This window comes from Crotalus tigris, unplaced genomic scaffold (assembly GCF_016545835.1).
Source record: "Crotalus tigris isolate CLP2741 ecotype Arizona unplaced genomic scaffold, ASM1654583v1 scf7180000018477.2129921, whole genome shotgun sequence".
Taxonomy (NCBI): domain Eukaryota; kingdom Metazoa; phylum Chordata; class Lepidosauria; order Squamata; family Viperidae; genus Crotalus; species Crotalus tigris.
Genome location: NW_024097029.1, coordinates 342,391 through 363,207, shown reverse-complemented (window position 1 = coordinate 363,207; position 20,817 = coordinate 342,391). Strand labels below are relative to the sequence as shown.

General features: G+C 37.2%; 1 protein-coding gene and 1 long non-coding RNA gene across 5 annotated transcripts in view; one reads left to right on the top strand and one right to left on the bottom strand.

Annotated features, from left to right (window-relative positions):
* KCNH7 (potassium voltage-gated channel subfamily H member 7) overlaps nt 1–20,817 on the top strand; it is a 327,609-nt gene that overhangs the window by 165,834 nt on the left and 140,958 nt on the right. For all 4 annotated transcript variants that reach the window (XM_039352779.1, XM_039352780.1, XM_039352778.1 and 1 more), the window contains exon 3: nt 18,625–18,780. In XM_039352779.1, coding sequence (XP_039208713.1) covers nt 18,625–18,780 — 156 coding nt within the window. The remainder of the gene's footprint in view (nt 1–18,624; nt 18,781–20,817) is intronic.
* Nucleotides 12,577–20,723, bottom strand: LOC120312272. Its single transcript, XR_005557835.1, has 3 exons — nt 20,593–20,723; nt 15,981–16,120; nt 12,577–12,716 (listed from the first exon to the last, which is right to left on the bottom strand). It is a non-coding gene; the product is annotated as an uncharacterized LOC120312272 (long non-coding RNA).

The window sequence follows — 20,817 nt, the reverse complement described above, 5'->3', positions numbered from 1 at the left end:
ATTTCCACAGAACACAGAATTCCTCTGTGAGGCAGATGGGCAGTTTCTAAACATGATAAGTAAATTAAAAATAAACATGTAATAGATGTACAAAATTCAGATTGTAGAACTATGCTAAGAGCCTCCAAATAATAGTGGCAATGGAACAGAATATGAACAGAACCCTCCTGAAAATTTCCAAGCTTTAAGTCTGCTAGTAGAAAAATAATATTTTCCTCATCTGATCTTTTGGGATTGTTAAATGACAAGGGCATTGTTAAAATAGTGCGCAAAGGAAAACGTGTGATGACTTCATCTCTCCAGCTGGGCAACAACAAAGTGACATCTGCTCTATGAGTATTGTGGGTAAAACATTGAATCTTCAGATCATATAAATCTTTCACCCTTTATAAGGAATGTGATTTCCCAATTTATGCATTGCTTTCCTTATAGCAGTTGATATAATGCTTCTTTGAATTATACAAAGAAAGCTTAGAAATAATAAACTGTTATAAATTATCATATCATTAATTCATTACCTATAAAAGCAACCTAGAACAAAGGAGAAATTTTTGGACAGAACAATTAATCAGTGGAACAACCTGCCTCCAGAAGTTGTGAATGCACCAACACTGAAAGTTTTTAAGAAGAGACTGGACAACCATTTGTCTGAAATGGTATAGGGCAGTGATGGTGAACCTTTTAGACACCAAGTGCCCCAAAACCACCCCTGCAAACTATGTTTAAATATTATCAGGTCATGTTTCCCTGATAGATTTTTTAAAAATAAAAAACATGTATATGTAGATATACAGTACAGCTATTACATATGCACGTACCTAGGGGTGAAGAAAGTTCCAGAAACTCAGTGGCCAAAATCCAAGGAGACGGTGGTGTCCCATGGGGGCATTATCAAACTTGGCCAGATGGCAGATGAAGTGTGGTATTGCAAGCCCTGCCCCTTTTGAATGTGTATGCGACATCCACACATGTGCAAAAGGAAAGGGATGCACTGCAGTGGTAGCCACCATCACCATGTTGCCATGGTGCCCTACATCCACAGCTTGAGTTTCTTTTTAATGGAAAACATATCCAGCTCATAAAAGAGCCAGAAGCTCTTTTTAACAATAGCTAACAAGGGATGACTAATAGAACTGGTACAGAGAAAGAGAAAAAGAAAGAGAGATTTTTCAAAACCAAGCCTGCTGTGTTTAAATAAACTTGGATTTTTGGAATCGTAAGGGATGACTTAGCGTTTACAAATATTAAGCTACCCATTTCCCTTTAAATTCAGTACAGTAGCTATGACACCTAAGGTCAATAATAAATTCCAAGCCCCTCTCCCCCCCCAAAAAAAAATAAGCAACAGAGCTTGCCTACTTCCTGGCAAAACAGCCAGATCTTCAGACCTTGCAAAAAGCTATCAGGGTCGAGGGTGTGCAGACCTGTTGCACAAGACAGGTGCTCCCACAAAGAAGGCATAACTCCTGGATCCAACAAGATGACATTGTTTAATATAGAGGACCTGAAGCATCTTATTACTTGGAGCAAAAAACCAATGCATTATCAGCAACCTCATCATTTGTCACTTAATGTCAAGAGGTAATACTGCATCTCTCCTCTGCCATAAATCTTCCTTCCCCATCCTATTTCCATATTAACCAGGGCAAAATCTTACATGCCTACATATAAATGGAAAGGCTAAATTCTAACAAAATGTTCCTTTCACCATAATTTCAGCCCTTCCTAACTTCCTAAATAAGGCTGGTGTTAATTTCCCAGGGACGTTCCTTTACATAGTGACAAAACTAAGCGTGAAGTAGAAGTGCGGTTACTCTGAAAACTATATTTAGTATGACATTTTGCAATGGGAAATCTGAAAGTACATAGTATCCAACATCTAAATAAAGAAATTGCCCATTGCTTTTCAATAATTCCAGAGCAGCCATTACTGCTCATTAGGTTAATAACATCCATTTAAAAGTCATTTCTAGAGCTCCAGTAAGAGCTCATAACAAACATGCTGCCATGGTCTATTGTGCTCTACATCCACAGCTTGAGTTTCTTTTTAATGGAAAACAAATCTCAAAATGCTTCATTATTTTGCCACAATAAACCCAGCAAAATGTAGGACTTCAAGTACTGTACAATAGATGAAGAGGTCTCTTTGGCAGTTTTTGGAAAAGCTCCAGATGATTCTCTAATCCAGGGGTCTGCAGCCCCCGGTCTGTGGACTGGTACTGGGCTGCAGCATGCCAGGAACCGTCTGCACAAACAAGCAAAGCTCCATCCATGGGATACAGGAGGCACACGAAACCACATGCTCTTCAGTCCACGGGAAAAAACTTTCTCCACGCAACTGGTGCCTGGTGCCCAAAAGGTCGGGGACCTCTGCTCTAATGTCTAAATTTGCTTTAAAGGAAAATGTTTGGCAGCATTGAAATGAGACCACCTCGTTCTTCCTTCCCAGCCGGAATTAAAGTTCTATGGCAACTTTCCTCAACCCTGGTAGACCATAAATGTGTGTTGCAACCATCTTCCTTTCTTTCCCACAAATAGAGGAATTACAGTCTTGATTCACCTGGAAAAGTCTATTATTTGGGGATTTCCAGAGAGACCCAAAACTGTAACCCAACACATTTATTCTTTTTCCCTCAGTGGAAGTATTTACCTAAACATATTTTAACATGAAGAGAAATGTGGTGATTTTAAGAAAATCCAGTTTTTTTTATTTTTGGTTTGGCAATATCATAGCACAAGAAAGCAGGCACCTGAGATGTCCTGCTAAGAACTGAAGAGCCTGTTTCTATTGAGTTAGACAACGGCTCCATCTATCATATTCCTTATAATCACTGACAGAAGCTGCTCGAGGTTAAAATTCCCAAGGCAGGGGAATCAATCTGATAATTTTTGCATTCAAATCATATGGCATATTTATGACAACATAGAAAGGCGCCTCACACCCAGTCATAGTATTCGTTTATTTGACTCACTGGTGCCTAAAGTGACTAGCACCTGGGTATAAAACACTTTTCTTTCTTGGAAAAGCTTACACTAAACCAGGGACTTCAATGCAGAACATTGAAGTAGAACATGTGTCCTCCTACTTAACTATTCCTTTGCTTTTACTCAAAAGTAATTAGGACTTACCAAGGAATTTATGCACAAAAATAACCAGACAGATGAGTTTGCATGGAAGAAGAATTTCAAGCAAGATTCAAACTGGAGAATAATTTTGTGAAAGTTAAGGAGGTGGGCCACTTGGAATTGCTTTCTAGATTTCCCAAGAATAAACAGAATAGATTCTGATTCAGTTTGTGGCTGTGGAAGTGATCTTTCAACAAGAAAACGGTGGGATGTTCTTAGATTGACTAGGAACGATAAGACTTGTGTTACAATAAAAGATGTCAAAAATATTTTAAAAACGTGACTTTTTTCCAAATTTAACAAGAAAATGCATTTCTGTTAATGAAGGAAATTGAATAAAATAATAAAAATGTGTTCATATTATTTTTTCAAAATTTTACTAGCTGATCAAATGCACAAAGGACCCAAAATCACTCTCTAAAATGCAAAACCATAGAGATGGAGAACAGCATGGCGTGTATGAATTATGACTCAGAAGAATTTGAAGAACTAAATGTTAAAAATGAAAAGAGTACTTTGATTTTCCATCCTGGTAGTTTGGGAAGAATGCATAAAATAATTGCTTAGAGAGCAGGCCCAGAATCCTTGAATGTTGGGATTGGGTGGGCAGTGGTACCCAATTCCTAAAGTTGACTCTAGAAGTCGGTTGATTGAGATCCACTGTGAATGTTGGTATAAATTCATCCATTCATTCATCCACCCTTCATTCCTCACTAATAAGTCTCCACCAAATGTCAATAACTGTGAATTCATCCATATAAAGAGCTGCTTTCTCTCAAATCAAGCCAATCATTAAATTAGCTCAGTAATTAAGGTCTGTTTCCCCCAGGCAGTAGCAGCTGCCTGGATTTTGAGGACACTATTTTTCCAGGCTACCTTATCTCAAATCTCAACATTGAGTGTAATCTGGGATCTGCTATGTGAAGAGAAAGCACGTTGAACATGGAGCCAGTTCCTACCCTTTGGTATTCGCAGGTAAATTAATTTATATAAACTAAACTTTTCTTCTTGATATCAATATTGTTCCAGTCGTTGTTAGGTAACAGGCAGAAATTCCACAAATGCTACTACTGACAAAAACATGTTACTTAGTCCTGTGGGGTTCCTTTTGAATTTCTGATTCTCAATCAGTGGCCAGTAGCACTGATGACTGTCAAGAAAAAAGGGATTCAGGCATTATGAATGTTCAAAACTCACCTCTTTTCCTTTTATAGATCAAAGAGGGAATAAATTGTTTCAAACATATTTCGTAGTTTGTTCGGTTAGCTGAATCTCCCCTTGTAATAGAATCTGCATGAAATATTTCTACAGGAGTCACATAAAACACAGAGGATGTTCTTCAGCTGTAAAAGTGTACAGTGTGCACTTTTGCACCTAGGCTATTTTGCAAGTGAGAAGAATGGTTCCCTTTTCCCACTTTTTAATTTTTATCTTAGATCAAAGCAGAGATCTTTAAATGAAATATTGTTATTATTACATTTACAATAATATAGTGGTGGCTAAGCCATTACTGGATGAAAAGCACCGCATTATAAACCTCCAATACTTATGCCAGATAGCTGGAGGGAGGGATGGACTGCATTTATGTAACACAGTTTCTTTGGGGAACTCAAGGCACTGTCCTCATTTTATTTCTACAACAGCCTTGTAAGATAAGTTGAGAAGTTGTGCCTAGCCCACAGATACCCAGTAAGCTCAATAGTCAACGAATGACTTGAACCTTGGTTACTGCTGTCTTAGTCTAGAAATGTAACACTAGATCACACTGATTGTCCACACTAGTATGAGATACCTGAATACATCTGAAAACCTTGATCAGTTTTGCTTAGAATAGGAATGGACAGCTGTTTTTCTCCTGAGAGTCGCATTTCTTCTGCACGATGTATGAGGTGTAGCAAGCAATGGAGGGGTTAAAGCACTAAGAAGCTGGACACACACACACACACACACACACACTCCTTCATCCAGCACCCTCTTTGCCTTCTTTCAAGCAGCAGGGAAATGGAACATAACTCTGGCTGATGACCTGAATTGAGGGCTTGCTTACAGCTGAAACTACAGTGAGGTAGTCCAGTTCCTCAATCCTTTTATAGAGAAGTTGATTTGCTCTTTACATGATTGATGGTGATTATATATACATCATTGTCAACTTTTAGAGATCACATAAATAGATTTTGTCCATGATGATCTGACCCTAACTTGGTCTTTAGCCACCACGTTCTGGACCACTTGTAGCTTCCAGGTAATCTTCAAGGGCATATGAATTGCCTCTGGTTGTGAGCCATTCAGAGTTGTTTGCTGAGGTGGACAGCTATAGAAATCAAACAAATAAAAATACATTCAATATCATGTTATGGAAACTGACTGGCTTTCTTGCTTGTATATAAGCAGTATGAGATCTGTTTCCACATCTAGCTCCTGGCCATATCTTTGATGTTACAATTAACTTTCTCCACCTCCTTTTAGCAATAATGTAGTCAATTTGATTTCTATATATTTCATTTAGGGGTATCCATGAATAGAGACATCATTTTGGTTGTTTTGAAGATTGTGTTAAACAAGAAGAAATCTATGAAGCTATGAAGAGTGACAGCAGGTGATAAGTTGGTCTCCTGCTTCATTTGATTTCCTGTACAGTCCAATTACATTTTCCTCCTTAATCTTTCCAACTTTGGCATTCCAGTCTCCAGTCATATGCAGCATATCGTGCTTGCATGTTCTGTCAATTTACCTAGTGATAACAAGATAACTGCTCTGTGTATGAAAGTATGTGTAGATATGTGCATGCGCACACACTATCATATACCTGTCTATTTATACTTATAAATATAGAAGCAGATATAAAATTAAACATTAAAACTAAAAAGAAATTAATTTATGAAAGAATGGGATTAAATGGAAGAAGAAATCTTTGGGGCAAATTAATTAAAGAATTCCAATTGTTTAGTCATGACATAGCACAGAATGTTGGACTAAATGAGCTATTGAGTTGAGTTGATCCAGCAGGACACCTCCTGCATTTTTATATTCTAAGGAGCATTTGAAGACCTCTTCCTTGTTTTCCATGGCCTTTGAGTTACAATATTGGCAACATCCTCCATCTGAATTTGGTATTAGAAAGCAGGATAATTACTTCCACTTTATCCTTAATCAAGCATACATTGTTGGCAATTAATATTCTAGCCAAACATTTGCAAACAGAATATGATATTCTCAAGTTCTTTCATAAAGACATTAATAATAGAGCTATTAAAGGAAAAAAGAGAAATTCGTGCCCTTTAATATTTTGACGTCATCTAGAATGCTAAAATGATAATTCCAGTTATAAATAATATTTTAAAATGAAGTGTATAATCTGAGGAGAATGAAACATACTACTTCATGCCATGCCTTATCTTTCACAAGAAACTATAACTAAGCTGATGTCTTTATTTAATGTATTTCTATCCTATTGCAATCTAAAGACTCTTGGCAGCTTATTTACAATATACAAACCAATCAAAGTGTCTGTATTTATTATAACATTAAAACAACACCAGCCCAACATGAGAATACAGACAATACAGATAGAACTGTACAGATGGCATCATAAAGCATTAGTTCATTTCTTGTTCTTCGTTTCAGAACTCCCCAATTGTTGAAATATTGACTGGAAGATGAGTCACTTGTTTTGCTGGAATATGGAAGTGAACCAGTTTTGCTGGGCCTTGCAGCTTGCAGGAAAATTGGTCAAATGTTTGCTTCTATCTACTGTTCAGAGCACCAATTTGGTGCAGCGGTGCATCAAGCTAGAAACTGGGGGAGTGGAGTTCTGCCTTAGGCACAAAGCTAACTGGGTGACTTTGGGCCAGTCACTCTCTTTTAGCCATAGGAAGAAGACAAGGACAAACCACTCCTGAAAATCTTTCCAAGAAGACTTCAGAGACTTGTGCAGGTAATTGTTAGGAGTGAAGACTATCTATAGTGTAGCCATAAGTTTGTCAAAAGTCAGGACTGCAGATAAAGGAAAGGCAGGATTTAAAAATAACACCATTGAATTAATAACTATTAATTAAAATCAATTGCCTACAAAAAATTGTTCCATTTATATAATTAATCAGTCTCCCATCTCTATGTACCGGTCACACACATACAATACATTGGTTATAGGAAAGAAAAAGAAGGGATAAAACTAGATGAAGATATGGACAGAGAGGGAAAGAAATTATTTTTGGCCATTGCAAAAATGATTAAAATCAGCTGGTAATCATCCTGTCCAAAATACTGTAGCTCTTAATTGCCAAGCTGATCTTCAAAAGCATCCATACTTTTCAACAGTGATGTCTGCAGCTATCTCCACCCATGTTCCTTTGTTCAGAAAATGTAACATGGCCCACCATAAGTAAAGCATATGTTGCTATTGAGCACCTATAGTATATTTAATATTGGCAAATAGTAATTGTAGTATAAAATATTCATATTACTCATACCATGCAGGTAATTACAACCACATTTGGATAACACATCAAACAGAACTTTACTACTAGTTAGCTTCTTTCTAGTATCTTGTATGCTTCTTTAATTACAAGCTTCTTTAATATGTTCTTTGTTATATCTGGGACTAATTTAGGTTTACTTCTGTGCTTCACGAAGTTAAAATAGACAAGAATTTAAACATGAAACAAACTAGTGGTGGTGGTAGGAGAGCTGAGAGAACTTCAGCAGGAAAGAGATAGCTGGCATGACTGCATGAGTTTATATAGGCTAGCAATGTTTGCTGGTTTGTTTTTGAGCCTCAGCCCTAAATCTGCAACATTATTTTTATTTATTTATTTATTTATATTTATTTTTAATAATTTGATTCTTTAATCTCAGTTGTGTGAGTTACAAATAACTGGTAGTGATGCTTCTAGTTTCATCAGATCCCAGCCAAAATACAACATAGAAATATGGGGACACTAAGACTGATCTACAATTGCAAGGATTCTTGAGATCATTCATGACAAATGCTCTAAGTCTGCATGTGTATATTATCCTTAAAATCAGAGAGAGTTTAGCGGTCCTAGTGACCGTGTAGATATTTAAAAAAAAGTAAGTATAGGTCATTGAATTGTACTTCCAGTTGTCTGTAAATGTAAGAAGAGAAAAAGTTGAACAGAAAATTCACATTTAAGCCATTTTCAGGCTAATGGACAGTTGGTATATATTTGTGCTTATTCTCTCGGAGAGTTCATTTTTTTATTGTTGAGTGTTATTTCTTCAAATGAGGCAAGGAAATGCCCTGGAAGCCCTCCAGCCACTGAGTAAATCAAGTGGATGAGTAACAGCAGCAGCAGCAGCAGCTACACTGACAGGCTAAATGTCTATTTGATGCAGAGTTGGGATGGGGAGGAAATATCAGGGGGAAGAGCTCCCGTTTAATCATTGTAAGCTATATTCCTAATAAATACCTAACCAAATGCAGCCACTGCTCTTCTTTATTCTTCTGTTACATCCTCAACTAACAGTTCTACCCCTCAAGTAACCCTCAAGTCAGCCCATTGCACTAGGATATAAAAGGAGACGGACCACATTTCAACATGCAAACTATTTCCACTTGTTCCTTGACAATGAATCTTTAAAGGAAGAAATAGTCTTGGGAGATCCATGTAAATCAATTTAATAGAGAGACTTTTGATACTATGCCGAGTAAGACATAATAATTTATTGACGATAAGTAATAGTTATTGGTAGTCCTCAACTTACAACCTTTTGTTTAATAACCATTCACACTTACAATGGCACTAAAAAAAATTGACCTACAACCAGTCCTCACACTTACAACTGTCAAAGCATGCTCCCAGTGACATAATCAAAATTCAGGCATTTGACAAGTGGCAATGTATTTACAATGGTTACAACATCCCAGGGTTACATGATCGCCATTTGCAACCTTCCCAGCCAGCTTCCAACAGATAGCGTGGAAAGCCAGGCTCACTTATAACCTCATGATTCAATTGACAACTGCAGTGATTTGCTTAATAACCATTGCAAAAAGATCACAAGGCTTTAACAACTGCCATGCTTAGCAACTGAAATTCTGGCTCCAATTGTGGTCTTAAGTCAAGGACTACCTGTACATCTAAATATACTCTTCTGCTTAAGCTGTGATTCAGAAATTCATTCTCAGAAACTGTTTTGTTGATACATCAATGGGACAAAGAATGGAATACAGACCAATTGATAATAGCAATGGCATTTAGACTTATATCCCATTTCACAGTGCTTCACAGCCCTCTCTAAGCGGTTTACAGAGTCAGCCCATTGCCCCCAATAATCTTGGTCCTCCTTTTACTGACCTCAGAAGGATGGAAGGCTGAGTCAACCTTGAGCTGGTCAGGATTGAACTGCTGGCAGTCGGCAGAATTAGCCTGCAATGCTGCATTCTAACCACTGCACTACCACGGCTCGTTGGTGGCACGGTGGTTTGAATAAATGAAGGGTTGGCTGTATGTATAAGATTCCTAAGCCTTGATTTTTCATTTTCTCGAAAAGAAAGCTTGAAAAATAATATTGCAGCGAGGAACTTATTCCATCTCTGCAGCATTGTTAGAACAATTATTTCAGAAACATAGAAGGATATAAAAAATTTACCTCTAATATTTCACAGATAAAAATAGAAGCTACCTTCTACTTTTCCAGTTTTCACTGATATATGTTATTAAAGGTTTAAATTATTTACTGAATGATATATTTCTATCCCATTCAAAGCCTAAGCATTTACAAGGCAGTAGAAATAATACAAATACTCAAAGCAAGTGATGAAATCCACATTTATTGAGCTTTTGCACTGAGATTCTCCCTTTATTTTCTCCCTGCCACCTGCTAGGCTCTTTCAAAATCTGCTTTGGTTAGCTGGAAGCATTTGCAGCAGATGTTGAGGGTGCACGAGATCTGCATGATGAAAAATAGCTGCAGGCCTCTCACTCATGGAAACTCTGCATTAGATTCCCTCCTATCAAAGAATTCACCTGCACAATTCTGTTTATTTCTTTAAAACATTAAATTAAAATCAATTACAAAAATAAAACCCAGAGGTTAATAAAGAAAAATATAAGGAAATCAGAATATGACAAAAAAAAATCAAAAATTCAGAAAATTCAGTCTAAAAAAATGAATTGTAAAAATCTCAGAACTAGCAGAAATGGCAAAACTAACCTGTCCAATCAGGAAGAAAATAACAAGTATTTTTTTTTAATCTGGAAACCTTTGATGGACTTTTTGCTAAAAGAAAAAAAAAACCAAAATGATGCCTTATGGATTTAATCACTTAAACAAAATGAAAATTAAATAGGGGGCTGAAGGTATTTTGGAAGGAGTTAAAAGGGAAGGGAGATAATAGGTTTGTCAGCATCTGTTGAGGAGAAGGTCAGAAGTTATTTCATAACTTTAGTTTTCTTTCATGCTTTTTTCTTTTCTTGCACTCTTTCTCTTCTTCTTTTCTTTCTTGTCTATCTTTTTCTTTATATTTGCTTTGTACCTTATGTAAAATCCCCAATAAATATAAATAACAATATAGAGCCTTCCTAAAGGGAGCAATGGATTATAATTGGCGTGGGATAGGTAACCAGTCCTGTGTCATGTAGAGCTTTTAGGTTATACAGCAGCACTTTGGATTCCATTGGATAGCTTGGATGGCAGTGGTGTTACATGGTCATACCTGTCAGCCCTTTGAGGGAGGCCAGACTTTGAACATCAAAGCTATAAATGCTAAAACTATTTCTATTATAGGGCATAGAAACAGAATCTTGCAACCCGGACTGTGTATTCCCCCTCTCCACATTTTTCCTAAAGAGAACTAGGGAGAGTCCAGTCTGAAAGTTTTTTATTCCTGCTTTGGGGATTCACATTTCTCTTATCTGATCTCTGCCTTGGCTATGGCTCTTCCTCCTGTTAATCAAGGTTATTTTCACAGCCCATTATATCACCAAAGTGTGACAAAATAAAAAAAGATAATTATACACAATCTAAGCCAGGGGTCCTCAGACTTGTCCCTTTTATGATTTGTGGACTTCAACTCCCAGAATTCCTCAGCCAGTGTGCCTGGCTGAGGAATTCTGGGAGTTGAGGTCCACAAGTCATAAAAGAGACAAGTTTGAAGACCCCTGATCTAAGCCCATCATATAAATAATGAATGAGTTAAGATATAAATATATAAAAAAACAGAAATTAGGACTGTGCCTCATCAATGAAAGCATGCATTTTATTCATTTAAATAACATATATGGCTTGAACATTGAAAGTCTGGGTAGTTTACAACAATAAAAACAAGTAAACAGTCGAATAAAAAAAACAGATGTTAATAGGTGACCCAGCTATTGTAGTGTATACTAACATCACATTTCAGACCCTTGAAAGGGATTAATTTGCAGTCCTCAGTGTAATATTTACGTTAGGATTGAACCAAGAGACGAATATTTGTTTCACATACAGTATGAAGCCTAAACAGTCCAGTACTTTAGGGATAAGTGAAGTGATCCATAAATGTGTTAAGTTTGGAGTACTGGTTTCAATTACATTATTACATTACATTGTTTAACTCCAGGAGTTTCATTTAATTGATGGAGAGATAATTGATCTAGAGGGATAAACTGTATACTGAAAAACAGAAAGGCAAATAACTACTAAAACTGACCTCATCACTCTTTGTACCAATTACTTTTTTTTTCAGGTTATTATTCCTGAATGGAACTGATTGTCTATTAGCTGTTGCATGTGAATTGAGATCTGTTCAAATTTGTCTCCCCACTCTTCATTTTTTTAAAAAATGGACTTTGTTTTACAGATATATTTGTAGGTACTTTCATGGGTTATTCTGATGAACATGATTAAGCTGCTAATTCTGTTTCATTTTTCATGAATATCCTCTTTGTATGATATTGGCACCTATAAAAAGGGTATAAATATAAGAAAGTAAGAAGTAAAGTAGAAATAATAATACAAGTATGAATGAGTAAACAATGGATCTTAACTATTGTAAAACCTTGTAATATCTAGTTCATTAAGGACTTAGGCTTTTACTTAGGCTTTTATGCAGTATTTCATATCCTTTCTCTAAAGAAAACTCAAAGATTATTGTTGAATTTTAAGCCAAAGGTACTTGATTGAGACAGTACAGATCAAAGACAAAACTATAAACAGAACATAAGTCAGTACTTGGTGTTATCGATTAGTGAAATATAATATAAAAACCCCAAATTTTGATGTGGCACAAATCTATATAAATTCTAATTAGTATTAAATTCTACATCAGATTTACATCAAAGCATACTCTTCACAATTGAAGCATTCTTACAGAGAATGAATTCTTCTCCTCTGCCTTCTCCTGCAATATATTTAAGCCATTTTAAGGCATATATGTTTTATGCGTGTCTCACCTAACTTTACCAGAAAATTAGGCCAGTGATCTTCACTTGGAAAAGCAAAACCTACCTGCAACCTTAAGGTCATTGGCTGAGCTTCCTTGTTCTAATTGAAAAGGCTGTATAGGCTATCTCCAGTGTTAAAAATGCAACAGAAGGAAAAGCAGGGTCTTTTTTCCTTTGGAAGATCGAGCACTGATCCCATCGTCACTGAAATAAAGCAAGTATTTCTATTTATAAACTAGTTGGATGGATATTTTCACTCTCCTTTTATTGTCCTTTCTTTTTTCATCAATATGTTTCCTCTCTTTGCAATCCTCTCAGCAATGAGTAAAATGGCCAAATAATTCCAGCACAAATTCACTTTTGTCATGTTTATCCATTTTTATGAATAGATTTATTTAGGGTTCCTCAGAATTTTTTCACACTGGATAAATTACTATGTGTTTTGTTTTTTACTTTTTTTCTTGCAAATTCTAGAAAACGTTCCTTTGAATCTTTACAGAAGTTTAGACAGGGTTTCATGCAAACAAAACTTGCCTTAACATTGCAAATAAAAGTAGCCAGTGATGGGAAGACCTTAATTTGGACATGGTTAGAATATTATTTCCATGTTCATTATTTCTTCGATAGGTTCTCTAATTATAAGCTACATTCAGTGTATTGATAAAAGTGAATATCTGTAGCTCAGAGTTGAACTATGGTGTCCTTGGACTGATGATGTTAACTACTTTGGTAATGAAACCTCTGCAAAAAAATACCCCACCAAACTCAGAGACACTAAGGAGCCACATTCAATATACCTGGACCATTGCTCAGACACTACCAATTCCTTTCATTCTCCTCATAGTTTCATCCCCATATACAGTATTTAATCTACTCCAAAATGGCCACATTTCATGGATGCACAAGAAGTGCAAGTGGGAAGATAAACTCTTTGACTTTGAGAAGATATGTTAGCAGGCAAACACCAGCTCTGCAGAACTTGAATAATGCCTTTCTTGAGCTGCCAGTCTTTAATGATGCACCACATTTGATTCAGCTGAGTTTAATTCCATTAAGAGACTAGCCTGATATCTGTTTGTAAGAAAAGAACTTGGTATTTCAGCAATGGATTTGATAGATGCCATCAGGGCAATTGAACAAGAGGGCCATGTTAATGAGGAAAGTTTAATAGGAAAAGAAAGAAAGCCCAGTACTTTATTGAAAGATACGATACAGAGCTGAAGAAGCTTCTTAGATGAGAAGCGAAATGTCTTCAAAGAAAAAAAAACCCAAGAAAGTCCAGTTGCCTCGTGAAAAAAGCACCTTTGGTACAGAGTAAATTGTCAGTGCAAGACTCAGCCTTGGGGGCCATTTCAATCAAAACTAATCAACAACCTTAAGTGGGAATGTGTTCATGAAATCTGCTTATATTATTCAAAACTAACCTCAGTACAGGCAATAATTTGAAAAATGACAGAATATTCTCAATGATGGTCATAGGCCAGATTAGTAGAAATGATGTGCAGGGTTTCAAGAACTGTTCTTCTTCTTCTTCTTCTTCTTCATCATCATCATCATCATCATCATCTGCTTCTTTATGATGGGCTTGTCAGTAGGAAATGACAGAGAATATGTGATGGAAATCACAGTGGGGTTCAGTCTTGCCTGAATTTGCATATTTAATCTTCAGACTTCTAAAGATGCTTCCATATCTTATTTCAAGTTGGTAATGGCTATATAGTAGACTGCTGATGTTCATTCTTTCATTCTTTAGAAAGTCTGCTGGGATGCGGGAGGATTTATCTTCATCTCTGATGATATAAAATCTCATATTCTTGTAAAAATTTGGGGTTTTTTTAGACTTTGTGTGTTCACATTATGTTTCAAGTGTTCAATGCACCCAAGTGCTAAATGCCACTTTTAATGCGCATCTGCAGTATCAAGCTAACACTTCCTTTCTGCAGCAGTAATGAAACAATCTATGAACAAAACTCTGAGCTTGCTTAGCAGGAACCAATGCTCTCTTTCTATCCCATAGCATGTACACAGGTTTGCCTTGTCCTGGTTCCGTTACCTAGAGTGTACTTTTAAGTAATTGAATCCTCTTTTTTTGTCACAAGAACAAGAATATTCATTCATCCAAGTTTTCCATCATTGCCTTTTGACTCTGAATATATTTCGTTTTTGCAGTCAGGGAATTCATACTTGGGAATAAACTCCATTAAATTAGATAGGACTTACTTGTAAAAAGAGCTGTGGTGGTGCAGTGTTTAGAATGCAGTATGGCAGGCTAACTCTGCCGACTGCCAGCAGTTCAATCCTGACCAGCTCAAGGTTGACTCAGCCTTCCATCTTTCTGAGGTTGGTAAAAGGAGGACCCAGATTGTTGGAGAAAATATGCTGACTCTGTAAACTGCTTAGAGAGGGTTGTAAAGCACTGTGAAGCAGTATATAAGTCTAAGTGCTATGGCTACATCTTGCCATAGTATGTGGTTACATCTAATCAGCTATTTATGATCTGCCAAAAGCTAAGAAGATTCAAGCCTGGTTACTGTTTGAAAGGAAGATTATCAGAAGGTCCAATACTGGGGTTAAGAAAAAGATAATTCCTGATGATTTCTTAATCTGATCAATGGGTTTATTTTTCATTGGGTTTTGGGATCTTTTGGAAACATCCTGAGCTCTCAATCAGACATCAAACAGAATTTCTCCATAGGTAATCCAGACTTACAAAATGTTTTGCATTCAAACCCTTTCAAATTCAAATTCATGTTCTATGGTCAATGGTCCTAGTCTGAATGCAAAAGCCTCTTTTGAGTGCCAAGCACAATACCCAAAACAGGATGTTTTATATTCAAAACCAAGCTGAAAATCATAATTTCTTTGATGAAATATTTTGGAAGAATGTATTTAAGATTATATAGCATAATTCAAGATAAACCAAGAGTAATTCAGACTTCAGTTAAAAGCTTTAACTTCAGAAATGGACATTGGAATCCTTTAAATGTTCAAATTATGAGGAGGAAAACAAGGAGAAATGTAAGAAGTATATAACTGTAGGATTTCTACATAAAGAATTCCTAAAGAATACCTAAAGAATAGGTAACGTGCTGATGCCGAAATTCATGTATTAATTCATTTTCTCCTTCCATTACTTTAAAACATCCCATTTGCAGAACCGTGGATGCTGGGTGGGGCCCTATACTGGGCCAAAGGATAATTCTATCCCTTTGAGGAAGTTATTTTTTCCAGCCCAATTCAAGAAATAACATTCCATCAGAAACATGCAAGCCTTCTGGGAGTCACTTGGGATTTTGCCACCCAGATATGGTGTGCCTCGCTAAAAAGCATTCTTAAAGTTGCCTATCAATTACTAGATAACGATAATTAATTACAGTGTTTCTAATGTCTTAGACCCATCTGGTCTTTCCATTTCAGTGTTGGCCGTCATACCTACATTTAGATCAAGCCAGATGAGTCAATACGTACAATTTTCATGCAAACGTTTCTCCTCTTTTTTGATCATGTATAAGCCTTCCCAAGTTGACACTTGGCAGATCCATTGAACTATAACCAGATGTATAAGCAGAACTCCAGATGTCAGTCCAGGAAGAAGCTGAAGATCAGCCCTGGGGTAAAGAAGAGTTAGAACAAGCTTAAGTGGCTTTGCCTTCCAGATTTAGCCAAGGACTTAAAAATCAAGAAGGAAACTCCACACTTCCAACATGAATGACTTTCTGCCAAAATAATGCCAGTTTTGGAGCACATAAGCAAAGTCCTCCATTTCCAAAGCCTATTGCAACTAATTCTACATTGTGCTCTAAGTATGTATCTCATTTCCTTTCTCCTCCCTCCCTCCCTCATTGGCATCAGAGGCCAAGCAGTCTGCATGTCACTATGTAATAAACGTGATGCAAAACATGTCAAACATTTCCAAACTACATTATGCAACTGCCTTTTCCAATAAATCAGGAAATATCATTTTGAAGTCTTTAAAGTCAATATTTATTTTTGTTAATTAACTGAAAGCATAATGGATCTGTCTAGTCTCTCTTCCAATTCTCTGATTAACCAGTCTCAATTTCAGCGTGCAGCCTGTAGCACTTCTATTTTTACCCCAGATGGAAGAGTCTTAAATTGCTTATTTTCTGTTTACTAAAGTCATCCTGTTTGTTCCCATGGAAACTGTGGCAAGTGTCACAGCTTAACTGTTTTATTAAATGGATTGAAGCTGGAGCTACACAATTTGAAAGGCAAGACCTGTCAGTTTTTATGTGTGGCTTGTGCAGTCGTAAAATGACACCCAACAGGAGAAACAATATACATTTTATTTTGTGATACATGCTGGAATGCCACAGCCTTCCCAAGTTGACACCCTGCGGATACATTGAACTATAACTCCCATCAAAGTATGGCATTCAAGGTGACTAAAAATAGGAAGAGGAACATAAAACAAAAGAGTGAAAAATACATTTAGAAATATTATATGAAGCTAATCCAATACTGACAAGGAGCAGGGGTCAAGAAGACATGCTGAAAGGCTAAAAATAAAGGTGTATCTTGACACCTTTCCTAAAAGCAGAGAAATGGCAAAGCAACTGCAGTTCCAAAGAGGGCCCATTGACATTTCAGGAATCACACAGAAGAAAACCTTTTGCCAGATGACTAACCAGCAGGGCATTGCATTGGGAGCTATCATTAGAAAGACCTCCCCTGAAGCAGGTGACTTATTCTGGAGGCCAACCCCGTGGACTGAGTGCAAAAAGTGATCAGTCAACCTAGCGCAGTAAATGGGGTGTCATCATATGGCAGTGTCTGCCTTATTTTGCTGCAGTGCTTTAAGGGTTCCTTCTGATGATAGCAGTCCATATGCTTTATAGCTGTTATTTGGTTTTTGTTTTACTCTGAGCAACAGCCTAGACTCCCAGGCAGAGGAGGAGTCCTAAAAGTTATTGTACTGTAAATAATTAAATAAGTAGCAGGTTCTGGAAGGGAAAAAACAGATTTCACTATTTTCAGTCAATTATGTGTCTATTTTTGAAAAGGAACAAGCTAAATATAAATGGTACAGAAAAGTGCCCTTTTTGCTGATTTCAGTATATGCGCTGGACTTCAAAACCAAAAGAGCATTTTTCCATATCTATTTTCTGCCATTTCGGTGATGCTTTCTGAATGTTTTCGGTGTGATGGACGTGAACGCAATGGCGGGCACTCTGCAATTGCTTTCATAGGCTGCACCAACAAAAGCACAACTTAAATCAGATTGTTGAGCCAGAGAGACAATTGCTGCCATAGGTTTTTTTTGGGGGGGCGGGCTAAGTAACCTTAGTTAGGACTTGTCTGAAGTTTGTGGAGGATGAACCAGCACTTGTAAGTTCCCACGTTTCTGCTTCCAGTCAGAACAGTCTATGTTGTGTGTGTGTGTGTGTGTTTGTGTGTGTGTGTTTGTGTGTGTGTGTGTGTGTGTGTGTGTGTGTGTGTGTGTGTGTGTGTATGCACAAAGAGTGACAGCCTGGGATTGAGCATACTGGTCGAACAAATACTGCAGTTTTTATCGAATTGAATACAGTCTTATATTTTTGACCATCCTGACTTTGGCTGAAGGGTATCCTGATCCAGCACATGGTTCCCAACATGATTTGTTTTGGCAGCAATCCCAGAAGATTCTGTGCATATATATCCCTGTGCAAATGACCAGGAAAAATCTTTCACATGATCACTTACAAGCCTTTGGGAAACCACATCTGCCTCAGTGCTTTAGGGACCAAAAGGGCTTCATTTGTGGCATTGCCATAAATAAAGTTCTCAATCATTTGCTAAATCAATGGCTAAAGACAAAATTTCACTTGGTTGTTGATACTGAGTAGGATCCTGAGTGTTGATCCCTGGTAGGATTGTACACAGGTGTCCAAAGCTTTTGTGGTGCACAAAATGCAGTTGGGGAAGAAGCCACAATGCAAGTGGGAGGTGTTCTGGGGTAGAGCACACTGTGTTTGAATTGTCAGAGGACACTCACAACAAAACAAGAGTGCCTGTATTTCACTGACCATTTTGGAATCTCTTATAAGGAAGTAGCTGGAACTGAATTATTTCCATAGAAACTTTTGTTGATGCTTTTTCCTCTTCTTTCTAGGGTCTACCTTCATTTGTAACACCCACATCATCCCAGTGAAAAATCAAGAAGGAGTGGCCATGATGTTTATTATTAGCTTTGAATATGTAACTGATGAAGAAAATGTGGAGTCTCCAGAGAAATTCAGCCAGATACTAACAGCCAAAGTTACAAACCGTAAGTATATGTATCTTTATTAGGGGTACCTCTGGGGTAAGAGAAGTAGAATTCTTGAGCAGGGGGTTGAAGATGTCTGAGGTCCCTTGCAACGTTGCTATTTTGTTATTCTGTTAGAATTGAATAATGATCATAGCACGTTCTTTGGAAAGAAAATCTGTGGAGTGGAATGCTCATAGCTCATGGAAAAGCAGGTGCTTTTGTTAGCAATACCTAGGTTCAATTATTATATTTCCGCTTCAGAAATATGTGCATAAGTTCAAAATGATTATTGTTGTTTAATTGTTCAGTCGTTGCTGTTCTTTGTGACCCAATGGTCAGTACTGACCTATAAATGACTGCCAATATCTTAAGAGTGTTAATCATGCCTTCATACAGATTCACATATAATTTTAAGCTTCAAATGTTCATTTGGAATGTTCATTTTTATGATAACTTCATGAATTCTATTCAGGGGTAAATGTGTGTGAGCCATTTCAAAGTGGGGACAGCTTTGCCTCCAAATTAAACAAAATCCAAATCAGAATCAAACTTAATTGCTAGTAATAATTCAGAGGGATAGAGATATGGCCACAACATCCAATGAGCTAGGGTTTTTTTCATAGCCAAATTCTATATGATAGGGTGAGAAGAGGGATCCAAGAGCTGTAATTTTGTGACTGATATAAGCAAGAACAAACAAAAAAAAATCCTATCCTAGGGATATAATGGTTTGGTATATCCTGGTCTATAGTCAATCATATTAGTTGTGCTATTCCATTTCTGTGTGGTTTCAGAATTGCCACACAGCCTTTGCTACCCAGCCTCCAGGAACACAAGATATTATGCTTCTGGCTAGACACTGCAGACTGTGGGCTTCTGTTGCTGGAGGTTCATCACATACATTATGTGATTCAAATAACTGCAGTTTTATCTTTCACTTGGGAGAATCAGTAGGAAAGATTTTCCATCTGCCTGGAGCTGCTGTTCTACTCAGAAAGAGAGAACAAAAAGCACCTAGTATCCTGAATTCTCCCTCCTATCCTCCATTCCAGGAATAAGCATGCCTGATGCCTCCCGAGGAATTAATGTGTGCTGGCATTTCCACAGATTCCAGTGGGAGGTATTTTTTTTTTTAGGAATGAAGTAATAAGTGACAAAAGGTTAATCGATTAAAAAGAATTATGAACAAAGGGAGGGGGGGGAAATCTGCAATTGTTTCATGAAGGCAAACAGCCAAAAGGAAATACTGTGCCGTAAGGGCTACATATCAAGATTTTTATCTTGAACAGAAAATGAACAGAATTACATATCTGCATAGCAGATACTAGACCTAGTTGGAACGATGAATTCACATAGTAGATATTATGGCTGCATCAGAAGGGGGTTTCCTGGGGGTTTCCCAGCAGGTTTACTGCCAGTCACAAAACAAAAAAGTCAGATGAGCAAAGATACCAAGCACAAGCCAATATGCACATTGGTCCCACAGTTACCCATTATAACTAAGCCATAACATTCCTCTGCAAATGTGAGCTCCGATGCAGCATTGTTGATTTTGAACTACATATAGCTGCATATAGAGACTATGCACTAGCCCTTGTTGGTATCATTTGAGCTATAGGACAGGAAGAGGAAATTAAAATAGCAATTCCATTGTTCTGCTTACTGGAGCAGGTCTCTATAGTGTAGGTTACATAAATGTCTTAGCTTATCGAACCATGAAATTTAGAGTATAGCAAAACATCTTACACAATTTAGAATTCCCTTTAGTGTAGCCTGAACCTGGAGATCACTACTTTTAAAGACAGAAATGGCGGAGGTGGAAAATCTTACCTTTCAACAAATACATTAATTTAGGAAAAATGGCAACAAAATGGAGGGAAGCTGTTCCATCAGTTTTCTGCGGCCACAGTCAGATAGTGAACAAAGGAAACTGGGGACTGTATATGGCCCTTAGCTTTCAGCTTGTGTGTTTCTGGCCCTGGGTTTTGTCCTAAAGTATAGAAATAGTTGTATGAGCCTTTGGATTCTTAACTTTGAGCAGGAATACAATGACAC